Source organism: Scophthalmus maximus, chromosome 20, assembly GCF_022379125.1.
Source record: "Scophthalmus maximus strain ysfricsl-2021 chromosome 20, ASM2237912v1, whole genome shotgun sequence".
Lineage (NCBI taxonomy): Eukaryota > Metazoa > Chordata > Actinopteri > Pleuronectiformes > Scophthalmidae > Scophthalmus > Scophthalmus maximus.
Window position 1 is genome coordinate 5576458 of NC_061534.1, and position 23826 is coordinate 5600283.

The 23826-nt window shown below is 46.2% G+C and overlaps 1 protein-coding gene across 6 annotated transcripts in view; it reads left to right on the forward strand.

Annotated features, from left to right (window-relative positions):
* LOC118284725 (A-kinase anchor protein 2) overlaps positions 1-23367 on the forward strand; it is a 73322-nt gene extending 49955 nt beyond the window's left edge. For 5 of the 6 annotated variants that reach the window (XM_047329358.1, XM_035607715.2, XM_035607718.2 and 2 more), the window contains 8 exons: positions 13158-13379; positions 13465-13827; positions 14861-14959; positions 15059-15160; positions 15323-16733; positions 17927-18105; positions 18833-18859; positions 20084-23367. In XM_047329358.1, coding sequence (XP_047185314.1) covers positions 13158-13379; positions 13465-13827; positions 14861-14959; positions 15059-15160; positions 15323-16733; positions 17927-18105; positions 18833-18859; positions 20084-20221 — 2541 coding nt within the window. In that variant the 3' untranslated portion in view covers positions 20222-23367. The remainder of the gene's footprint in view (positions 1-13157; positions 13380-13464; positions 13828-14860; positions 14960-15058; positions 15161-15322; positions 16734-17926; positions 18106-18832; positions 18860-20083) is intronic. The other variant, XM_035607716.2, reaches the window with a different exon arrangement.
* The last annotated feature ends 459 nt before the right edge of the window (positions 23368-23826 follow it).

Sequence of the window (23826 nt, forward strand, 5' to 3'; positions counted from 1 at the left end):
CAAATAGAGAAGAGCATTCTTTTAGAGATGACGGCACGTTTGTCTTAATTTTCAACTGACATGTAATAGTAGAAAAAGAAATGTAGAATAATGGATAAATGCTGTGATTCAGTAGCATTCGAAGGTTTGATAATGTTTTATAATAAGGCTATAATAATCGGTCTCATCCATGCCAAGCCACGCATGCGGCGGCAGGACAGGATCATGTCGGGTGGGGGCTACGCCAAACCAAACTATTTGATAAAGATGAGGGTGTCAAAGAGGTCGATTGCAGGGGTCTGGAACCAGCCTATGTCTGGAAGAGTTGAGGTCAAGAAACTGACCTTCGTCTCCTCCCGGTCCATCCTGATGAAAAAAGGAACCAGGGTGTTTACTGCCACATCATGTCGAGACTCATATCACTGTGAAAATGACAACGAAAGAGACATTTTTTTCTTTGAATGAAACAGTTAACAAGGTCAGAGAGTCGTGTTTTTTTTGTCACATTACATGGCAGAAAAGTATTTTGTCCTTTTGCTTTGGCTTTCGTGTTCCAGAGAGGAAGAGAACTGGAGGGACGCAGGAAATGCAACAATGCGCCACCCACTATTGTCCATTAACATCCACCGGCTATTGTCGCGCCGCGCTACAGAAGTCATTCATTTAACACAAAGCGACGCACAAACCACCTGCTTGCACAAATACTGTGTTTACAGCAAACGTGCACACACAGTCAAAGAAAAACACGACCATAGATTTAAAAGATCAAAAACACAACCGCATATTGAACAGAGCAATTTTCCAACTTTGGAAGGAGCAGAGAGAGCCAAGCCAAGAATTAACAAGAAACAAGAAACTAAAGCAGAGACTTTATCTGTAGTTCCCGGGAAGTCAGCAGGGGAAGGTTGACCTCTGGTGTCAGGGCCTCGTCTCTCAACACAGCTCTGCGCTTTGGTGGTGGAACGCTGCCGAAGTCTCTTTATCACATTCCTGCTCTGGGGCTGGAATGTCAGCGTGCCATTTTTTTGCTTTAGGTGATGCAGAAAGTGCGAGGGGGGCTCCGGGGCGGGGCGGGGGCGGGGGGGGCGGACCGGGGCGCCAATGACCAGGAGAGGGCGACTCCACTGGTTGCAAAAAGGAGTCAAGTTTGCATGGAAGTCTATGAGAAAAAGACAGATTGACAGCTGGTACCGTGGGTCGCAGGTGTAGGTGGACGTGCATTGGACGAGCTCTCAGTGAGGCCCCACCCCCAGCTCCTCCAGATATGGTTACTTCTGGTTTAAAAAAATTGTAAAAATCGAGACGGCACTGGCCATAGGGTGGGACAGGCAGACAGATTTGCAGAGAATATCGTGGAGTTGAAGAGAAAAAAACAAGTTTGTTTTCAGGGATATTCCCGCGGGCTGCCTGAAAGGCTGGTTGGGGGATGCAATGTGTGGAATGTGGCCGAATGACTGTGTCACAGGAGTTTGAGGGGAGTTTTCCTCTAAGCGGTAACTAAAGGTTAAGGCGTGAATTTTTGGGTCGAGTTCAAAAGCAGGGTTCGTTGAAGGTGAAGTTTATTAGGGGTGTTTAAACTGAACTTGCAGGGCAAACTTAATGTTTGCAACTCATTTTGAAGGGAATCATGCAGTACAGACATTTTTATTTGTGCCCGGGGTAACACGTGGACGAGCGATGAGCTGTGGCATTAATAAACGCAGAAATGAAATGAGAAATGCTGCGATCATCAGGCTCAGGCAGTGTTTGCTGTCCAAGGCCGTGTTCCCTTCCAGTGTGGCGCCTCCTCCCTCTCGTCTTAATACCGCGAGCTAATGAGCTGGTTGCCGGAAATAGACGGGGTGATTAACACACGCTGCTCCTCTCAAAGTGAGGCTGAGCAGAGCTAGTTAATGCTATAAGCTACAGTATACCACTGGGCAGCAGCTCGCTCTCTGCTGCGGAAGACAGCGTCAATATGCCCGGACTGATGGTCGGAGGGGAAAAAACGAAAGCTGTAGGTCTTTGATAATTTTTTTAAAAAATATATATATATATATATATATATATATGCTCGGTTAAGCTTCAGCCATGCACTGCAAAAGAAGAGTGTGCTGCGGGGGGAGGATGAGGTCGGACACCGCTCCTGAAAAAGTTCCCCACTGGAGTTTGACTAGTTTGATTATGAAAATACCTCTCTATGTTTCTTTGAAAAGTGTGTTTGCTCTGGTCTGCAATCTAAATGTTGCGTCATCTCGCGAAGCACCCGTAGCGACAACCCAGCCGGTTACCTGCCCCCCGCTCGCTGGCGTGCGTGGCGGCAGGTGTGTCAAGCTCTCTAAACATAGCCAGCGGTTTATTCCCAGCGAGCGTTGCGCTGTAAATGTAAGTCATTAATCTAATCTAGTCTTTGACTCCATCGGTGCGTCCAAGGCCGCGCTCACCTTGAACCGGTGACTTTAGTTAACCGCTTGACACCTGTCACATCAAACGCCGACCCGTCGATGTACAGTAATGATGTGTGTGATGTGACTGCGGTCGTGAGTGATGCAGACCCACTGACCACATTGCTGCACAAGGGACACAGGAAAAGACAGCTGCACAGTTATTCAAAATGAAATTGGGGTTTTTGTTCTCTTCGAAAAAGGGAAATCCAGCAATTTGCGCGAACCGAACGGACTTTTCGGACAATTCAGAAGAAGAGCTTTCGCTTCTCTGGCCACATATCACATTCATTTAATTGCTAACCACTGTGTGGTCTCTCTCTCTGTGCAGTGAAAAGATCCTGTGGGACCGAAACACTGAAAACATTTGATCCATGCTGGGAAAGGATTAGAATTATGTGCTCAGTCATCCGTGTGTCTGCGCCTCGTTTACTGTAGAATATTTGTTTTTGTCCTCAGCTTACTTCCTGCACAGGCTCTGTCTATTATTTTTGAATTTTGAATGTCTGCTTCTCCAGAGGCTCACGTTCTGCCCTTTCTGAAATGACTGTTGGTAACTGTTGGAGTTAAAGGTCACAAACTATCGCAGTAGATGAACTGGAGGCCTGCAGGACCTCTTTCCTTTTTTTTCCTGTTGACTTGTTGCAAGCACAGCGTGCGTCTGTGTTTGTGTGATCTGATATGAAACAAAGGGAATGATAGCTGACAGCCATGTACTGTGTGTCCTGCTAGATTAACAGCAGGAGAGAGCTGAACTGTTACATAACCGAGGGGTGGGGGGTGTGATGGCTGAGGAAAGGAAGGAAAGGGAACAGTTCCTTTAAAAAAAAATTAAAAAAGTTATTGGCAAAAAGTTTAGGGTGTGACACTTGCTTATTCCTGCCGTCGGTGGAAAATCATAGATAACATGACAGAAATTAAATACTTCTGACTCTCCACATATGTAGATATGAATGCATCCCGGGAATAACCTGTGAAACCATATGCATTTGGCTTTTTCAATATTTTCAGCTCCAATATCTAAGCTGCCACTCCTGATTTAAGATGTTTGGTGTAATTAAATGAACACATGCTCCGTGACTTTGTACCGCCTGTGTTCCTCGGTGGTAGGAGTCTGTCAACGACCTCCTCCGACACGTTTGTGTTAAATCAACAAATTGTGCCGTATGATTGATGTCTTCGCTACAGCATCTGCGTATGAGCGTTTTTAAGCGTTTGCCAAGTGGGCAAGGGCAAGGGCGACCTCGCCTTAGCAAAAGGGAAATCATACCTGGTTCCCCACTACATGATTTTATTATCCTGTTTTTATCACACGTCGAGAAAACAATTTAGATTTTCCAGATCGGAGGCTAATCGCCGTCCGATCGGAAGTCGTCAATGAACTCCTCCTCCTCCTCCGCCTCGCTTTCGAAAATATCTGGACGAATCTGCGCCAACTGTACAGCCAGTCAGAGTGATACGCACACACAGCGCACCATTTCACCCGAAACCCCACAAAAAGTACAGTTTGTTTTACTGTCGGCAGCCGGAATTATTATTTGTTAACAGGCAGATCCACGTTCCAGTTTTATGAAAGGAAAAAGTCAACGCAGCCGTCGACTTTACCCAACTCCGGAGAGAGGTAACAGCGTGCGACCGTTCGGCGTTCCTGCTCGTCCGTGTTTCGTCCCGGTTAGTCCTGCACTTGTGCTGCGAGTGTTAATCTGCTCGGGGAGCGTGTGTGTACACACAACCGGTCCCACTCTGCGACTGCAGGCCTGAAGAAGAGCCCTCCATCTGTGAGTGCGCGAGTGTGTGTTTGTGCGCGCTTGGGCTTTCGATCTTTGCAAGGACCGGCTTTTGGTTGTGTCGCATATCTATTTCCCTTACAAATGTTTTGGGAAAGTGGGGGTTTTCGGGTCCTTGGGCCACAACTTCAGCGGGCTGTCGGGAGGGTGAAGACTTGGTTCCAAGGGTTAAGGTCAGAATTGGGTTTCTAGCTATAGAGTCCGGGGTTGACGGGGCCGAGGGGAGGCATTATATCAACGATTGTCCTCCCAAAGATAGAAGTGCGAGTGAGTGAGCGGAGTGTAGGCATTAGTATGCAGCCTGGTGAGTCTCTCTGAAGCGCCCGTCGGGGGCCCTTTGTTGTCGCTCCGCGAAGGGGGTCTCTCCGGCGGGTCTGGGTTGTGTGTGTGTGTGTGTGTGTGTGTGTGTGTGTGTGTGTGAGTGTGTGTGTGTGTGAGTGGTGTCATGAGAGGCTTCGCTCACGGGGGACACGAATAGTTTTTTTCCCATGAGTCCAGACATGCAGCACATTCCTCCGTAACACTCAAAACCCTCAAAAGGCAACAGAACATGACTTCAGTGTGGTTGTTGTTTCACGCTCTCTGGCACTGGGTAGGTGGAAATCACCTTTCATTTCTGCTCTTTTTCCGAGCTGCAAGTATGTCGTCACTGTGCTTGTGTGTGTGTGTGTGTGTGTGTGTGTGTGTGTGTGTGTGTGTGTGTGTGTGTGTGTGTGTGTGTGTGTCGCAGGGCGGAGGAGGCACGAGCATCGTTACGCCCGGTCCTTCAGCGGCACCCGGACAAAAGGCCTTATTGATTCCCTGACTGTGAACTGTTCCACTCCTTTGAGGTGGCCTTTGTGACCTGGCGGGTTGTTGCTTTGATGTGGCAAACTGCCAACCACGCATTAGATCAGGCCGCGGTCTTGAAAGAGGCGGACGGACAAACCTGTCGCGCACCCGGCGGTTTTCCAGGTGGTGTTGTTGTTCGGCTGAGGACGCCGGTACGTTCCTCCTCGGAGCTCCTGGCGGAAGTGGTCAGCGCCGCTATGGAGATAACGGAGGAGGGGGAGGAAGACGTACGTACACCGCAGCTCCGCGGAGTTATTTTTAATTTTCCTTGCGTTAAAATTGCCGATCTGCTTGTTGTATATTCCGGACTTATTTGTTTCGACCTCGGTGATCTTCACTGCACGCTGCTTTTTTGCAGTCTCTCACATGCAGGTGGCCTCTAGTTTTTTCGGCGTATATCCTGTGTTGATTGCCATTTCCGTGGATACAAGTCAGCGGCGCTTCCTGGTTTCCTGTTTAGATGACCCGTGAGTTCTGATAGGCTTTCATCCAATCAGTCGCTTCCTTTCCCTTTGGTTTTAAAATTCCTTAAGAAGATGTTCACTATGGCCCATCTTTGAATGTTTGTCGTCACACAATCTTCATCATCCAGCAAGACTTGAGAGTGTTTCTCAAATGAGTGTGCGAGACTGGAGAATCTAGGAGGGCGTTACCCTTCAGTGAGGGTCTTGTTGCTTTGAGTTTTCTTGACTGACACTTTCACCTCAAACCTCCCTGTTCTGGAAATATCAAACTATCTCCTTAATATATCCACCTAAATCAGTTATTAAATACATGTGATTTATGCTTCATTTTTTTTTGTATGTGGAACCTCGAGTCGTGGTGCAGATTTAATTGGCCTAAATCAATGGTGAGGTGCTGGTTTGTTTTTTTGCATATGAAACACTCTTCAATAATCTCCTCTCTGTCTCTTTGTCCGCATGGTTTATTCCAAAAGTTTCAAAATGCTCTGTATTTTCGCCATGATATGACTACACCCGTGTTTTGTCTGGGTTCCGTCTGTCATAGAGGAATGGAAGAATTAGATAATAATAAGAGGGCAGATTAGATTTCGTTTGAAGTCATATCAAAATTGAGATAATATTGGGATTCAATGGGATTCATTTGTCTTCAAGTGTTCCCGTTCCCCTCTTGCCCTGTCTTCTTCACCAATGTCTTCTTGAAATGCTGCCTCAGTGACCTTAAACGTGTTTGTGTTTGACCGGTGACGCCGCCTCCGTGCTGTTGACAAAATCACAGATGGAAATTGACACACAGACAGATTGAGACACAGACTTTATACAACCCTGGAGCCACTCTGGACCTCATGACCTAAATACTGAAAGAGCACATTTGAAGGTTAATTCACTTTTTGTTCTATTCACACATTGGTTTCTCACTGTACATGTTAAACGTTGCCCTTCTAGTTGTCTGCGTGTGGATGTTGTTGTTATGTATTGTGCGGTTGACGATTTGTGTCATGCAGCGATGATTTGAGTGTGTCATTTGCTTTGTGTGTTTCCGATCGATCGCGATCCACCTCCGTGACGTAAGACAGCTCCGGGGCGATGCTCTCTATTGACTCGGTGCTGCTGCTGACCCACATACTCGCGCGGACGCGTGCGAACCGTCACACATCATATTCATCCATCCTCACACTTACTGGCCCCTGTAGTCGTCGGCTCTTTCCCTCAGCTCTGTAAATCACTAGCGCTCGCTGGTATAATGACACACTTTGTGTCGTTATGCTACCGCCATCCGGGAGTTGAACTCCCCAGTGCAATAACTGGGTTACTGTCCCAATTTCTCTGCGACCGAGTTCTCCCCTCATCATGTGGCTCAGAGTTATTTCTGGCGGTGGGAACTCGCCGGGAGCTTTTGATTTGCCATTTGAAGGCAGGGACAATTGATTAGCGCAGTGTGTGGCAGCTGTCATGCAGAGAGATCCACGGTCAGATGAGGTGGGACACCCACTGTCTGTGGCTGATAATGGGCACACTTAGGCTTCCGTTGCGGGATAACCTCTCTGACCTCCGGACCGCCCTGCTCGTCTCCTGGTGCCGCCGTCGGTTCATTCGGTCAGACACACAAAGTGACGTGAGCCCAACACCTCGAAGGTCGAAGACGTAGAGGTCCCACGGGGTCTTTTTGGCTTTCAATTCTTTGCACAGTTGTGAAAGAGAAGCTCAAAAAGCGATACGTCAGCGCCCTCACAGTCGCGAGGCGACGCTAATGGTGCTGGTGCTTCCTGTGGCCATTGTGCGGCACACATCTGGCTCAGTTAGTTGTCATCGACACAAGGTCACGTTTTCACAGTGGAGGAGGAAGAAGAAGAAGAGGAGGAGGAGGAGGAGGAAGAGGAGGGAAGTAATCAGAGCAGAGCACCGATATACATTTCTGTCAAACACTGCTGTGACATTGCTTTGTGCTTTTGCTTATTAAGCGTTTGTATAAAAATGAATATTTACGGCGCTAATTTCAGAACCGCCGGCCTGGCGCTGGCAGCTCGCTTTCAGCACCCGGCAGTTGCTGACACACACTGTTGCTAATGGCCCTTGTAAATTCGAGGAAAGTGTTTCCAGTTCCACTGCGTCTTGATGTAGTCGTGTTTGTTTGAGCCGAGAAAGTGAACCATGACTCAGGTCGGCTCTGGTTTCCACCTGCCTGATCCTATGACCCAACACACCCACACACACACACACACACACACACTGCAGCCTTGGTGTGAGTTTAGTCACATAACGCCGAGGATTTGGTTCCTCCCCGTCCTCCGTTGACACGTCTGAATGGTGCTGTATAAATAAAGTTCCATTAAGTTTATTTTCGTCAAGGTGAACAAGCCATCATGTGTCTTTTACAAGCGCCAGTGATTAAATACTTTGAGGCTTTAGAGGCTTCGAGGCAGGATGAGACAGCAAATTTCTTTTTATTCATTAGACTGAGTCCCACACCGTCTGATGACAGGAGAAAAATACAGTCGCTCTCTCATCGTCCCCTCCTCCTCCTCCTCCTCCTCCTCCCCCGCCTCCTCTTTCGTCAGTCACCGTCTCTTCATCATCCACCCTTTTTGCCGCTTTACCCGTGAGTCTCCTCACTTTTTTGGACAGGAGCTGTGGGTTAGAGGGGAAAATGGGGCGAGCGTCATACGTGCACAGGAAGGGAGGAGTGGGGAGCCACAGGGTGGATGTTTTTGGTGTGTGTGTGTGTGTGTGTGCACAGAAGGGGTCTTTGTGGGTGAGGGCATCTGGAGAAACACACACACACACACACACACACACACACACACTCACGCTCAGCCCATGACATCACAGCTCACGGAGCGGCCGGCAGGAATGTTACTGAGAAAGGAGAGGCTTTGTGGAGGAGAGGAAAGAGACGGGAGGGGAGGAAAAGGAGGGAGAAGAAGAGGAGGAAAAGGCTTGGCCACAGGGAAGGAGTCCGGCACTCCCACTATCTGGAACGGGACGGACAGACGCTGCACTGCAGTGAGCACGAAGCTGAATGGGAGAAAACGGACAGAGCTTCTGAAAAGAAAACACGCATTATTGCGATATGACAAAAACTGAAGGAGGACTACAGTAGCTATTGAGAATTACGTCATGGATTTACTGATATCGCATAAATAGACTGCCTGTAAGAGCAACAGGTGAGTTCTTCTGTTAAATCTTGTGGGGGTTTTTTTATTTTTAAACTTTTTATAGTATTTTTGATCCATTTTTTTTTTTACTATCAGATAGATTTGACTTGGTTTTAAAATGAGAGAAAAAGGTCGTATACAACAATATATAACAGATACAATTTCATGGCTTCAATACCGCTGCAAAATATTCTGTATCTATATTAAATTTTATTTATGTTTTCACCACGTCTTGGCCAAGCTATAACTCCATTAAAGCGTTGGCTTCAAAGGGCACGCGTGAACGGGACTACTGTCACGGAGAGGAGGAAGTATCAGAATACACCGAGGTCGAGTCCAACACCCAGACGTTTTGTTTTTTTTAAATTTGTTATCGTCATATTTCCCCACGTATCAGATCGATGTCAAAGTTGAGACATTTGTCCAGATGTTGCAACAGCACAATGCTGGACTGCCCTGTGCACTTTGGACAAGTGATTCCTCCTGTTTATTCCAGCTGTCAGCCCCCCTCCGTCAGCCCACCCGCCAATGTGCAGACACCTCGGACCAGACGAGTCAGAAAAACCTTGACACTCATCATTTTGATTTGGATGTTGTTTAACAATGCGAAAAACGATCTTGAGGGGGAGCCTGAAACCATGAATAAGTACGGTATGGAACTGTCTGGCCTGTGCTCACAATCCAGGCTGTTTGGACATGAGAGCGCCAGGCTCCGGTTACTCACCCGGGATCATATTTAGCCAGGAGACAGAGGCAAGCTGGGGGAAACGCTGACTGCACTGGGTTACACAGGGGCATAGTGTGTTTGTGTGTGTGTGTGTGTGTGTGTGTTTTGTGGACGTATATCATCGGGCTTTCATTTTTACGTCTGCCATGTCTTCTGACCACAGTGAGCGCTCTAACAGACAGCCATGACGTGATATTAAAGACATGGTGGTGGATGAGTTTGTGTGTCAGATGGAGAGAAACCGAAAGATGTCTGAGGCTGTCGGACGTAAAAAAAAAAAAAAAAAAAAGGGAGCGTGGGGATTTACGGTCGGGGAAGTATTTGGGTGTTTTCTCATTCTGGTGATTGTGTTCAAGCTCATGAATCCCCCCCTCCGGTCGTCTCAGGATGGCAGCCAAGTGTGTGTGTGTGTGTGTGTGTGTGTGTGTGTGTGTGTGTGTGTGTGTGTTTAAAATGTGTGTGTATTTGTAATAGTTTGCGCGTCTGAGTCAAAGAGCCTAAGTACTTCCAGATGGGATGGAAATGAAGACGAGCAGAGAATGAGACAGCCGATAGACAAGAGCATGAAACTGTTACAGTTAACTGCCGCAGACAGACTCCCACTTGTACTACTGTAGTTCTGATGGCTTTCCACTGAATTCATTGATTTCCACCTTTTTTATTCCATTGACCTCAACACTCACTGTTACCACCTGCCCCCCTCAAACTGGTGCAGTGCATACCAAGACCAGGACAGCATCTACTGACCTTAAACTTTAAATTCCTCCCACACTTACACACAGTCTTATACACTCTCAAGCGAACACGAACACACACACACACACACACACACACACACACACACACTGGGTGCACAGCGTCCCTCGTCACATGTATCAAGGTCCGAGGCCTTGAGGACGGCCAGCTATGCCTGGAATGTCAGTTCACCTCAACGAGAGACGTTTGAATACACACCTGCGATACCGATACACACACTTGAAAGAACACACGTTTTGCGTTTGCATGCACCGCTGCACAACTACAATCACTTACACACATTTGTGTGTGTGTGTGTGTGTGTGTGTGTGTGTGTGTGAGAGTGTGTGTGTGTGTCGGTGCAGCAGAATAGCATCGCATATGAGACATTCCTGTACTCTAGTACCGTTTTCCTGAGGCAGTAACAGGATATCCTCCCCCCTCTCGGTACTGTCCTGCCGCTGGACACACTCCTACACTCACACATTCCAGCACATGCACACACACACACACATATATACAGTGTATGTTCAATGGGTCAAACGCAGGGGGACAGAAGACCCGGTGTGAGTCCGCACGTGGTCACTAATATCGTCAACTCAAACCGTTTGAGGCGTTGTGCGAGTGAGAGTGAGAAGAAAACTAAGAAACCTCCGAGGAAAAATGTAAAGCGCCGTTTCTCTGATATTCAGCTTTGTCCCTCGTACTGTGATTGTGATGCTCGAATCAAACGCTGATAATGCAGCTAACAGTAAAGCTGTTAACTCTTAGGTCCAGTTATGTTCCGCAGTTTGCCGTTCACATTTGCACTCTCACACACGGCCCCTCCGGACAAGTTCAGGAAATTGTCTGTGCTTCGCTGCCAGCGTCCGAAAAAAGCGGCTTATGATTATGAGTGCAAATGAGAAAATGTCTGCACAGCCTCACTGAGCCGCTGGCACGGCCGAGGACTCCTGACTCGCCCTGTTAACCGGCCTTTCTGTTGTTAGTTTGGTCTCCTGTATTCGTGGCCCTTTTTTTTCATTTCCTCTTTAGCCTCGGTTGTTTAACCCAAACAGAAAAAACCCCAAGCAATTGTGGCCTGGAATGCGGCACGTCTTGTGTTCAAACGACGGGCAGAGAAGCTTCAACGAAGCCGATCACATCAACCATAGTGTTTCATGTTAAAATGTCATAGATTTGCACTTTGGCAGGACATCTGTGAAGTTTATCCTGGGTTTCCTCTGACGTGTGTCTGTCACATTTCACTTGATGATACAGTATAAAATGTGGAACTTGCATGTGACTGAGCCAGACGGGTCACCGAGAAGGAGGATGGGGGGGGGGGGGGGGGGGGGGGGGAAGCACTGAAGAAGTGCGGAGGAGTGTGTGGCCTCTGTATGTGAGAGACAAGAGGAGGACTTTCTTTTTCTTTTTAAAAAGAGAGGCACGGTGTTATAATCCGTCATGTGACTTCACTGACCACTGTTCCTTCGCTTGAACAATCCCAGAGCGCGGAGAGAGAGAGAGAGAGAGAGAGAGAGAGAGAGAGAGAGAGAGAGAGAGAGAGGAAGTAGAGGAAGGAAAAGATGCACAAAGAGCAGTGAAGTGCGAGGGGAGAGGGGAGAGGAGAACAGGGGGTAGATAAGGAAAAAATAAAATGATCAAGATTTAAGGCTACGTCACTGTTTTTATGTTGATACTAAAGATGATGATTTGCATTTTGATTGTGCGGAAACCCCTCATCCTGATACTAGAAATTTCCATGAACATCATTATGACAACTCTCCGTCTGTCTGAGACTTTAAGTTTAAGAGCGTCTAAAAAGCCAACACTTCCTCCTTAAGGTTGAACAGTGATCTTATTCACTGAAGTGGCCCTCATTAAAGCCCAAACACACACACACACACACACACACACACACACACACACAGACACACACACACACACTTGTGTGTAACAAAGACTGGGGGTCAACAGCCCCTCGCGGAAGTAAACACACCCTTTAGAGTGGAGGTGTAATAAGCATGAGGCAGTAAAAGAGGGGGGCCAATAGAGTATTTGTCAGTGGCTCATGCAGAACCAGAAGAAAAGAAAAAAAGTCAATAAGGAAGGAGTGTGTACATGAGGCTTCTGGCCAGCGATGGGTCAGGAATGTGCCGGACAGACACGGGGTCACAGGTTTGATCCCGGCGTGCCGACCTGTGTTTTCCAGTGAAAGCAAACTATGACTAAAGATCATTTTTGAGAAAATGATACGAATTATACGAATTTTAAGTATTTTAAGAAGTAATCTATAAAACCACATTTTTCAAGCCTGTAACATTACAATATTGCATTAACTGGTGATTCATATGGGTGCGATGTGCTACAATACTCATGGTGATCAGATAAAATGGTCCCATAGTTCATGAAATGAGGTCACCTGTGTTTGCTCATAATGTGAAGTTTACAGATTTCTTTTCTGTTCCTGTCTCTGTGGACAACTTTGTCCAGGGACGCTGCTCAGTGGAAAGAACCGTATATTTCTTTACAGCTGCAGAGCCTCAAGTATCGTTTCTGGCTTTTCCTTCATCAGTGATGAAAGTGTATGATGTTAAAGGGATAATGATTTTAAGGGGTTTTACTATTGTTGAACTGATTTGAGTAAAAAATCCTAGAGATGAGGGGCTTCTGTCTTTGAATTATCTGACAACAAATACAGAATATTCAGCAGCATATGATTCCTTGGGGGAGAGTTATGGTCTGTCATAAAGCAGCAGCAGCATGTGTGTTGCCCGCCTCCTGGTGGTGGGAGCGAGTCGGAACACACTCCGGCTGCGGATCACTGTACTACTGCAATGCAGACCGACAGATTTGTGTGTGTGTGTGTGTGTGTGTGTGTGTGTGGGTGTGGGTGTGTGTGGAAAGAGGAAATATCAGGCTAGAGAATATTAGATTCTGACCTTCATGTAGTAAAACTGGTTATGAATTCCTGCTTTGAGCCAACATCGTTGTTAAATTGATCAAGAGACACGAGTGCACCGCCTCTCCGCACAGTACCTCTCAACCGCACACCCTTTGTTGTTTTGCTGATGCAGAAATCGTGGCGGGCAGCCGAGGATGTCAGTGACCCAGTTCCCAGAGAGCGAGCCCTGAAGAGCGTCAGTTTCCTGGAATCGGTCAGCGTCATCACCGACGGCCCTGCGACCATGGAGCTGGAGAGCCAGCAGATCCAACATGGCTGCCTCAGTCATCCCAGTATCCTGACTCACAGTGCAGCCGGTGTGAGAGTAGAGACTCCCGACAGCGAGGTGGTTCAGGTACGCTTGCTAAGATATCATTGTGGTATTTACATTGTACAATATCTGTCCACCTCAGTAGTTTGATTGTCTGCTGTGTCCACAGGAGATCCGTTACCTGGACCAGGTGTTGGACGCAGCCTCCGAAACGCCCACCAACGGCAACTCGTCGCCGCCAGAGCACGGCAAACCAATCAGCGTCGACGGGGGCTCTCGCTCCGTCTGCGTGTCGGCGTCCTCTCCCGTCAATCACCAGGCCATCGTCGTGGAGGGGCAGAGGCAAACCACGTTCCTCCACCAGGAGGACTCGGCCGTCCGGACCAACGGACACGTGCAGGGGGAGGAGTCGGGGCGCGGCCGGGCCAAGTTTGAGCTGAGGGCGTTTCATGAGGAGCGAAGGCCCGCGAAGCTCTTCACCCCCGGAGAGGAGCAGCATGTCAGGGTGACGAGGAGACGACCCTCAGAGGAGGTGAGCAGCTGTTAGATAATGCACCAGACATAAGTGATTCAGCATTTCAGACCAAAGACTGTATCGATAGAAAGATGCACTTAATTGAACACAAACTGGGGGAAAATAATATAGTAGTAGACTCTGGCTCCGAATGACGTCACCAGTGCAAGACTGCAGCACCTAAGCTGCTTACTACTTGTTACACAATACATCATATTAACACTGGCAAAATTATGACAAGCTAAGCGTTTAAATGTGCTTTTGTGCTTGAAATGAATAATATAGTATGTGACTAAAAAATCTGACTGTTTGATTCTTCTCAAAAAGATGTAATAGCTCAAAGTGTTTTTGTATTTTTTAGATATTCAAAATTGTTGTCATGACTCAACTTTTGATGAAGGACTATATTATTATATGAATGTATTCAATATACTAATATATATTTCTTTATGGGAAGGGAACCCAGCCTAAACAAATGCACTAAATTTTTAAATCTGGAAAATAAGATTAAGATTAATCTTACAGAGTAGAGGGAAAATGCTCAAAAACTTAATTTTAAGGTACAAAGTTAAATAAATGTTCTATGTTAAATGTTTGTCTACAGTGTTATATGAGTTGTGACCAAAGTTACAGGCCATACTTTGATGGCCTCAACTGACCTCATTTAAGATCAAATTTTAAAAATCAAGAAGTTACAGCCTAAAGGGAAAGATTTTGAAACCGAAGGCGTGTCACAACCCTGTGCAAGATGTGAAGCAACAGCAGTTTCCAAAGGGTCAGTTGTGGTCACATTTTTATCAAACCACTTTGTTTTTTTTTTAAATCAATTGACGTCATTCATGAAAAACAAATCCCCCAGAAAAACTAGCTAATCTTCAGTCGAGTCATCGTGTTATCGGACACGATTACAGTCTAAATTACATGGATGTTTTCATCTCTCTAATCATAAACTCATATGTAATGAAAAGCTAAAGCTAATGGAAGTTTATTGGGGGATTCACTTGTGGTCTCCTCTTCATACGTCCTTCTCCTGATCCGTTGTCCCTGTCAGGTTCAGGAGTTGGAGCGTGAGCGCCAGGAGCTGATCAAGGGCCAGGCTGTGAAGAAAAACCCCGGGATAGCCCAGCGCTGGTGGAACCCTCCCCAGGAGGTGGTCTCCCATTTAATCTTTGTTTTCAGTTTGAACTTCCTTTGCTTCTTGACAACTGACCGTCTGGCTCTTTGGGTTGGTCCAATTCATTCTTTCCAGGTTCCTTTGGAGGAGCAGCTTGAGATAGAGCAGCTGGAGTCGCTCAAGAAGTACCAGGAGAGGAAGCAGCAGAGGCAGAATTTTAATTATACATACACACAGGTAACACACACAAACACACAAACATGTTCTTTGACCACGAGGATGATACCAAAGTTGGACTCAAACTGTCAAGATGTTGTTGAGCTTTGATATCTTTAAGATATTAATATAGCTTAGTGGGTTACACCGCTGATTTTCTTGTTACTCCATCTCGATTCGCAGCCCCAGGTGTCCGGTCCTCCCACGGTGGTGACCTTCGACCCGGAGCTAACCAGGAAGGAGGACATTGTGGAGAAGCAGATCGACTTCTCGTCCGCCAGGAAGCAGTTTCTGCAAGGGGAGGCAACCAAGAAGGACGTAGCTCCTCAGATATACTCGGCCAAACCCTTCTCGAGATCCGTAACCAGGGGCAGCCTGGGGAGCAGCGACGTTGCTCCTGAGACCGGGGAGGGTCACGTGAGCTGGTCTGATGAAGGGATCGCAGGAGAATTCACATGTGCCCGAGCTGTAATGACAATCCTGCCTGAGGAGGAGGAAGGGAAGGGTCTCTACCACCTGTCCTTTCACGCAGAGGAGTCTGACTCAGGATTGGATGACTTATCTGTCCGCTCCCAGGACACTACTGTGTTTAGCTTGGATAATGTTTCCGACAGCGGGGCTTCGCTACCCCCTACCCCGTTGCCACTTACCCCCGTGTCACCCCCGACTCCGCAGCCCACCACGCCAGTCAACGGGCAGACCGGTGGCAGTCCAACAGACGACGAGCTGGAGTACCACGCTGGGGTACTTGTCCAAAACGCCATCCAAAGTGCTCTGGAGGCTCAGAACGGAGGCGAGTGGCAGCCATCTGACTTGGATTCGTCCCAGCTCAGCACGCCTGCGTCGCCATGTTCAGCTGCCACTAGTAGTCCAGTGCCAGTTTCCTTCTCCCCGGTGTCTTCTGGTGGAGCTCCGAGCCTCCAGTCACCTGCGTCCTCCAGTCCCGCTCCATCCAACCCGTCCCCTCAGCCAGACAGGCAACCGGAGGAGCAGCAGCAAAATCCCTCCAGTCGACCACAGCTCCAGACGCCTTCTCCGCCACCTCCTCAGACTGTCTCACCTCCACAGCGACCTAAAGACGGAGGCCCCAGGATCAAAATCCAGTCCTCTTACGCCCGGGCACTTGCTTCCTCGTCTGCGGCTCCAGCTCCGGCTTCGGCACCAGCTCCTGCCTCGGCAGCTCCCGTCCCCAGGCCAAGCGCAGTCTACCGCCAACCTTCTCCCCCAGGCCCGGAGAAACCGGAGTTCAGCTACTTCAGTAAATACTCCGAGGCGGCCGAGCTGCGCAGCACAGCGGCAGCGGCGCGAGCCCCGGAGGCGGAGGCGGCCAGCGGCCCGTTCCGCCTGCGCTCCAAGAAGCAGCGAACTCTGTCCATGATCGAGGAGGAGATCCGCGCAGCTCAGCAGAGGGAGGAGGAGCTGAAGAAACAGAGGAAGGAGCTGCCCGTCGCCGTCGTCCGCCCCAGCAACACGTCCGGCAGCAGCCATGGGCATGCGAGGACGGGGATCAGGCAAACCAGTATTTCCCCGGTAGACAAGATGAAGAGCAACAGCCTGCCAACTAGACTCACACTGACAGCGAAGACAGCGCCAGGTTAGATAACAACACTGCACTGTGGTGTTTCTCATTGGTCCCTGTGCGAGACACCTGGTACAAGCTTTGTGTTCGCATTGAAATATATCAACAACTATTGGACGGATTGCAATAAAATTTTGGTTCAGACATTTGTGCAACATTGTTTATTCCCTCACTTTTCCCTCAGTTAATTTTTTCATTCAAACACCAAAATACTCACGAAGTACAACGACATTCCAATCAGCCTCAGCTGTGCAGCTAATCATCACACGTTAGCATGCTAACATGCGAAACAAAGATGGTGGAAAAAGGTTTTTCCCCTGCTTAACATTAGCATGCTAGCAGACGGAAAGTAGTAGCATTTAGTTCAAAGTACCACTTTACAGAGCTGCTGGCAAAGCTGTAGACTTGTTGTCCTTATACGAAAATGTAAAAATATAAATTTCCGGCCTTTAAACCCAAAGAAAGTGTTTTATTTATTGGAAAAAGGAGAATTTGGCATCTAAAGAGGCAGAAGATAGCCTTAGCCTTAGCTTTAGCCTTTGTCGTAATCCCCTCGCGACACAGCTGTATCCCTTTCTGGCTTCTTTTATTCTAATATTATTCTCTACAATAACAGTTGTGGTATTTATGAGTGCAATTTTCTGTTGAGACAGAATAAACAGAGACATTTTTCACAGAACAAATTAAGAACAGCGGGCTACTTAAGAATCGTATAATGCCTGAGAAAGCTTCCAGTGGAGATGTAGGACACTTATTTCACAACTGTGACACAAACAAAGTTGTGGCCTGTGGAAAATATGGATGTTTCTACTTGTCATTGTTGGTAAAATCTAAATTTTGGAGAAAGCTATAATAAAAATAATAATTTTATTTATATAGCACCTTTCAGAAGAAGCTTTCACAAAGTGCTTTCACAAAAACATACAAATCACAGACAATTAAAATCACCATTCCAACAATAATACGGTCTTCAGGTCACATGTCTGTGTAAAAAAAAGATATAAAAAGACAATATAAAAAGACAGCATCACATGAAAGCAAGTCTATAGAAATGGGTTTTTCAAAGTAGAATAACTATGATCATGATTTATTTCTCTTGTGTATCAGTTATGATATATGAAAAGAAACGCCTCAGTGAACCACCCATGCTTGGCGCGATCATGCCAATTCAACAGACGCGTCTAACTGTGTTTTTGTGTGATCTGCAGGAAAGATCGAGAAGGTTCGACCCGCGCCGCCCGTCTCGCCCTCACCCTCAGAGGGAACCCTGTCCGACGCCGGCAGCGAGGACTCCGGGGGGTCGCGACCCAAAAACTACATGCAGACGCTAATGGAAGACTATGAAACACACAAGGTGAAGCGGAGGGAGAAAGTGGACGACAACAGTGTAAGTATTCAAACCTGAAGAGGATACATAAGCAATCATTACCATTCATTCAGTCAATTAGTCTGGAAAATGTAAAAAAAAAAATACTATACTACCATCAAAATTGTTGAGCATTTGCTGAACTTTTGACCCCAGAATTATGCAACAGACACGAAAAATGTTTCTCAGTGAGCTGCGAGCAGCACAAAGCCGGCCGCAGCTCATTACTCGGCAATAAAGAGTTTCATTTGGATTTTGGTTTAGTCAGCACACGATTGGCAAGAGCACTACTGTGCAACACCGAGGGGAACTTCCCAGCCTGAAGCAGGACCTGAATTAGAAAGTCACAGACGCTAGGGGAATTCTGTCCTGACTCCATTTTATTGTTTATTTAATTACGTGTCTGGATGAGAAGTTTTCCATTTTGGCAGATTTAAGTCTTAAGGGTCTACAAAAAAATGAATGTCAAAATATATATATACATTTCTTTTTACAGAATCAGAAAATGATGACAGTTTCACTACGAAATCCTATTGTGCTAAGGGACAAACCAAAAAACACTCGGCATCATTTATGTCATCGCATTCAGTTTGCTCTTCAACATATTTAACCTGACTGTATACCTTGGAACTGATCATCTCGCAGCAGGCAATGTTTCTCGCCCATGTTGTCGACTGTTTATCCATGATGACATCATCACACGTGTTGACTTTGTGTACCGTTGCTTCTCTCCTGCTGGTCGGTTCAGTACGCCCGTTTGTTGCTGGCTAATGAGGTAACCGCCGAGGTACCTGTGTCGCACAGCCCCAAACCCTGTTCACTGCGCTCACTGTCTTTACTGACAGACCTGGGTCGGACTCAATTGGAATCTCTTTGAAGAACTAAAACACGCCTGTGTATATAATTACTGTACAGTTGAAAAACTTACATCCCACTGTACTGGAGTTTTAATAGGCCAAGACGCAGCATTGGGCCTATCGCTGGAATATGATTATTCACTCAATCTTCCAGAATTGAAACTGGTGCAGAAAATGAAACACACGCAGGGATGTAAACTATTTAAACTAATCCTAAAAGAAAAAGATATCTGTCTGGTCCCAGGTCTGCTTGTGGTCTCACTGCTTTATCGTTCTGCTCTGTGGTGTTGGTGCTGCATGTGCCTGTCCATTGATTTGTTTGTGTGTGTGTGTGTGTGTGTGTGTGTGTGTGTGTGTGTCAACTGTTACCCCCCACCACACAGGCATTTTTCATCTTTACATCAAAATGTATAAAGTACCAATTAAAACGACTTAATTCCAAATAAAATTAAATATATTTCAAAAGATTGCAAAAGGCATCCGTGGCTGACAACATGAAAGAAATCACGGTGCTCTTTAATATCTAAAAGTGACAGTTAATGTTGGGTGACAAACAGTGTATGCGCTTAAGGGGCATATTTACATGGGACAGCCAACATAACTGGACTCAGTTTGATTAACAAAATCAATAAGCGTCCGTCATTTCCTTTCATCATTATATCAGACCTCCGCATCGCACCACGACCCGCATCCACTTCACCTTCACCCCCGTTGCTCTTGGTTACCCTGGATTCCTGGTCGCAAAGAAACCTTTTCCAATGCGTGAAGATGTTTTGTCTGTTTGTGAGTGTGTGTGTGTGTGTGTGTGTGTGTGTGTTTGGCATGTGAATTTGAGAGGGACGGTGATCGGGAACATAGAATATGAAAAAATTCTGGTGTGCACTTTATTTGGACTAATGTGGCTCAAGGGCGTTGGACGTGAAAACCTTTAGCGCTGTACGATTTAACCAAGCGCTCCCTCAGTGTTTGACGCACACTGCATGTCGTATTAAAGTCACTGTGGTGTGGTATTCTTTTTGTGATTGTGTTATTGCCATCACATGCTTTGAACTGGGAAAAAGCATGGACTCCATCAACTCGTGAGCGTCTCGTGCCAAAGTGAAATGTTCGCACGTCTGATTCGGTTGTTTTGTGTTCGTCAGGTTCTGGAGGCCACTCGTGTCACCAGGAGGAAAAGCGACATGGCGCTGAGGTGGGAAGCCGGCATGTACGCCAATGATGGAAAGGAAGAAGAAGAAGAGGATGAGGAGGAGGAAGAAGAGGAGGAGGAGGAGGAGTAAACGGCTCCCTTTGAAAGACACTTAAAGGGGACTGGGGTTGGAAGGAGGAGAAAGAGATGGACGAAGAGACTGAAGGCCAAAAAAAAAAAAAGGAAGCAGTATTTATTTTACTAATTAGTATTCTGGTGATCACACGACCCATCGGCTCGACCAATCGGGAGCCCGTCGAGGAGACGCATCAAGTTGTGATTTTCCTGGACCCGAGGATTGAAGGGCAGCACGTTACAAGACTACAGAGTACGTGAGAGACATTTGAAGTGCCGCAGTGAGTCCGAAAGGGGGGAAAAGAGAAGGTCGGCGATGCAAGCGACACTCTGAGAAAAGGTTTGACGGTGGTTTGGGAGCGTGGTGCAGAAGTTCATTTGGGGACAGAGGGTTTTTGACTAGTTGGTAGACGCTGAATGACTTGAGGAAGTATTCATAGGATTTTTCGCTCTCAACTTTACGGTTGAAGCGTGGGGCTGGAGATCTAAAGATTATATTTTGACAGGTTGCCTGAGACTTGATGATGATGATGATGATGATGATGATGATGACGAGGGTTTTTGGTAATGTGTGATAGATGATAAAGCCCAGTAATCTTTAAAACGAGTGGGACGGGTTTGATCACCAACAAGAAGAGAAAAAAAAGGATGCAATAGACAAGTAGGTGTGTGAGTGGCTATTATTAAGACACGTCCGACTGGAAGAAGTGCAAGAAAGGAGAGAGGTCGATGCCTAATCACACTCTCAGACATGTTTTCTTCCAGGGTTTGGTGATACTGCAGAGAGAGGGACTGTGACGGTTTCCCCCGGGATTTCGTCCAAACGAGACCCAAAGCATCACTTTTCAGATCCCGTGACGTTTTATCCTCTTGATAATCTGCACAGTTTGAGCACTCGGACTGAATGGAGCTTTGGCAAATCCCTCTCAAGCACCTGCGTCGAATCGTGCAAGCGCCGACTCAGAGGGCTCCGCGTTCCTCGGATGGCTCAAACGCCAGCGAGGAAACCTGATGCAGAGCGAGCATCAAGGTGCAGCAATTTTTTTATTGCCTTAGACCTGTCAGTTAATTTGGCGAGTGCGCGATATGAATCATGTGTTTTATCGGGGGGGGGGGGGGTCGGAGCTAACTGCAGTTCATGTTTGTGTCACTTCAGTCGGTGTGTGTGTGTGTGTGTATCGATGAAAAGGGCTGGGTCCATGGGTTTTTATATTCTCAATAGGAGAAAAAAAAACACTTATTTTACCTTTTTTTTTGCTGGCTACGCCGCTTTGTTGACCTGTGCTTTCCTGATGTAAGCAGTCGTTTTCATGTATTATACCGAGGTAGGACTGTGTATTTGATATATATATATATATATATATATATATATATATATATATGCACGCTATGAACACGTATGTTGAGATCACGATACCTTGCTAGCTGAGGATGAAGTTTGATGAAGAGTATTGGGGGGAGAGAAAAAAAAGATTTTTATAAAAAGTTGTTATACCAAAACATAATGTCGACAGATTTTAAAAAAGCAGTCAGCCTTAGCTCTTACGTCTATTTAAAACAAAAAACAAAAACAACCAAAAAAAGTACTGATCATCACTCTCGTTTCCTGAAACAAGCACACGACAAACCGCAAAAATCAAGGCAACTCGCAACAGACTGAACAGCACCTCTGTTCATCTCTATGTCACTAATATACTGTAAGTTGGGGGAGGTCAAATTCTTTTCTTCCCTAAATGTATTTTGAGCAGGGGTTTTTTTTGGGGGGGGGGGGGGGGGGTTCGCAGGACGACGTGATTTTCTCTTTTGTTAAATGAATCGACAGCCGTCAAATCCGGGCCTCCGGGTTTTTTGACGATTCTGAGGACGGAAACACGAGACACAATCAGAATCAATGATTATTAAGAGTAGAAATATGTCAATATTTTCCGAAGCACTTTTTAATCTCTCACTTTTTGAAGCCTTAGAGATTTATTCTTAGCAACAGGATTTTTGTTTTTGTCCCCTTTAAACTAAAGGTTATCATTTTGATCACCAGTTTGTGCTGCTGACCAGTGTCCGTCAGCGAGGGCCCGACCTCTCCGTCTGCTCACAGCGAATACAACCCGCAGATAAATGCCTGAAAGACAGACAAACTCCGAAGTAAACTGAAATTATTTCAAGTGAAATTGCAGGACACGTACAATGAATCTGTATGTCATGAGGTCAAACTCCTCCTGGCAAACGATTTGACTCAGTCGTCTGTCTGTGGGAAATGCAGTGCCAGCTACTCCACCAACCAGAAGTGAAAACCGACGACTTCTGCCTCTGTGCCCATTTCCCCCCGAAACAGACAAAGAGTCTTTGGTTCCAGAGAATCTCCCTTGTTCTTGTTTTTACAAACATTGAACAACATGTCAAACAGGCGGACGAGGTGTTTAAATGAGCGAGGAATGCAAACGTAAGGTGTGTCATTGATCAGACGACTTGAACAGCCCTTGTTATTGTGGCTCATGTGGTTTCCTCAGTGAGAAGTGTGAGATTTAATTGGAAATATGAGCATTTTTTATTTCTGGTTTTTTCCCCAGGATGACTAACGGACACAGATCCTTTGTGATGAATGATTGTTTTACTTGCGTGGCCTATTCTTGGAAGCCAGCTGAGCATTTCCCCTCTCCAAGCTTTATTCACAGCACAATTAGTTTTTATAACAGAAGCAAAACAGTTTGCTGTAACTGCAGCAGCACATTGTAAATCGGTGTTATTGCAAACACACACACACACACACACACACACGCTATCATCACCTCTGCCCAAAGCCTCTTACAATTCCCATTAAATAAATAACAAGTTTGAATAAGGTAACAGACATCATGCACACTCCGAGGAGTTATAATTGTGTGATTTATTATTATTTTTTATTATTATTTTGCTTTTGTTGTTTGAATTGACGGTGCAGAGAGGAATTTATTTATCGTTTTAAATGCTGGTAGCTTTGTTCTCACGCCGAGCTTCAGTGTGGCCGATTCTATCGATCTCGTATACGTGTGTAACCTCTGTCCCTATGTTAACCACTTGTATGCTCATACTCTGCTTTTGTTATTTTATAGCACATGTAAGGCTCACAATTATACACCCCACTTTACATATTATGAATATTTTCTCATTAAAAACAAAACATGTACACGTTGGTTTTCCGAGTGGTTCCTTTTACACGTGTCTTCATTTTGAGACTAATAGGAGTCATGTTTGACAATGTGAGTCATGTTGTCAGGGAATCATGCACGGATCTGGATGCAAAAAAATCTGGCATATTTAGGGGACTGGTTTCTATGACTGTGTGCAATTTGGTGCAGATTCAAATAAAATTCTGGATCTAGTAGATTTAAATGTGGTTTCATGAAGCGACTGTTGGGACTTGGCAGAGGTATGCGCTCTAATCAGTGCCATTTTATAATTTATAGATAAAGTAAAATAATATGTGGCTAACACGATTTTTTTTAAATCAGGGAAATATGCACCATTAAGGCAGCGTGGAGAAGAATTTTCCACCATTTCCAGCAGCACTGATATCATTGTAGAGTATCATGATTTTGATATGACACCTCTCCTTTTACGGAGGACCTTGAGTGTCACGGAAATCAT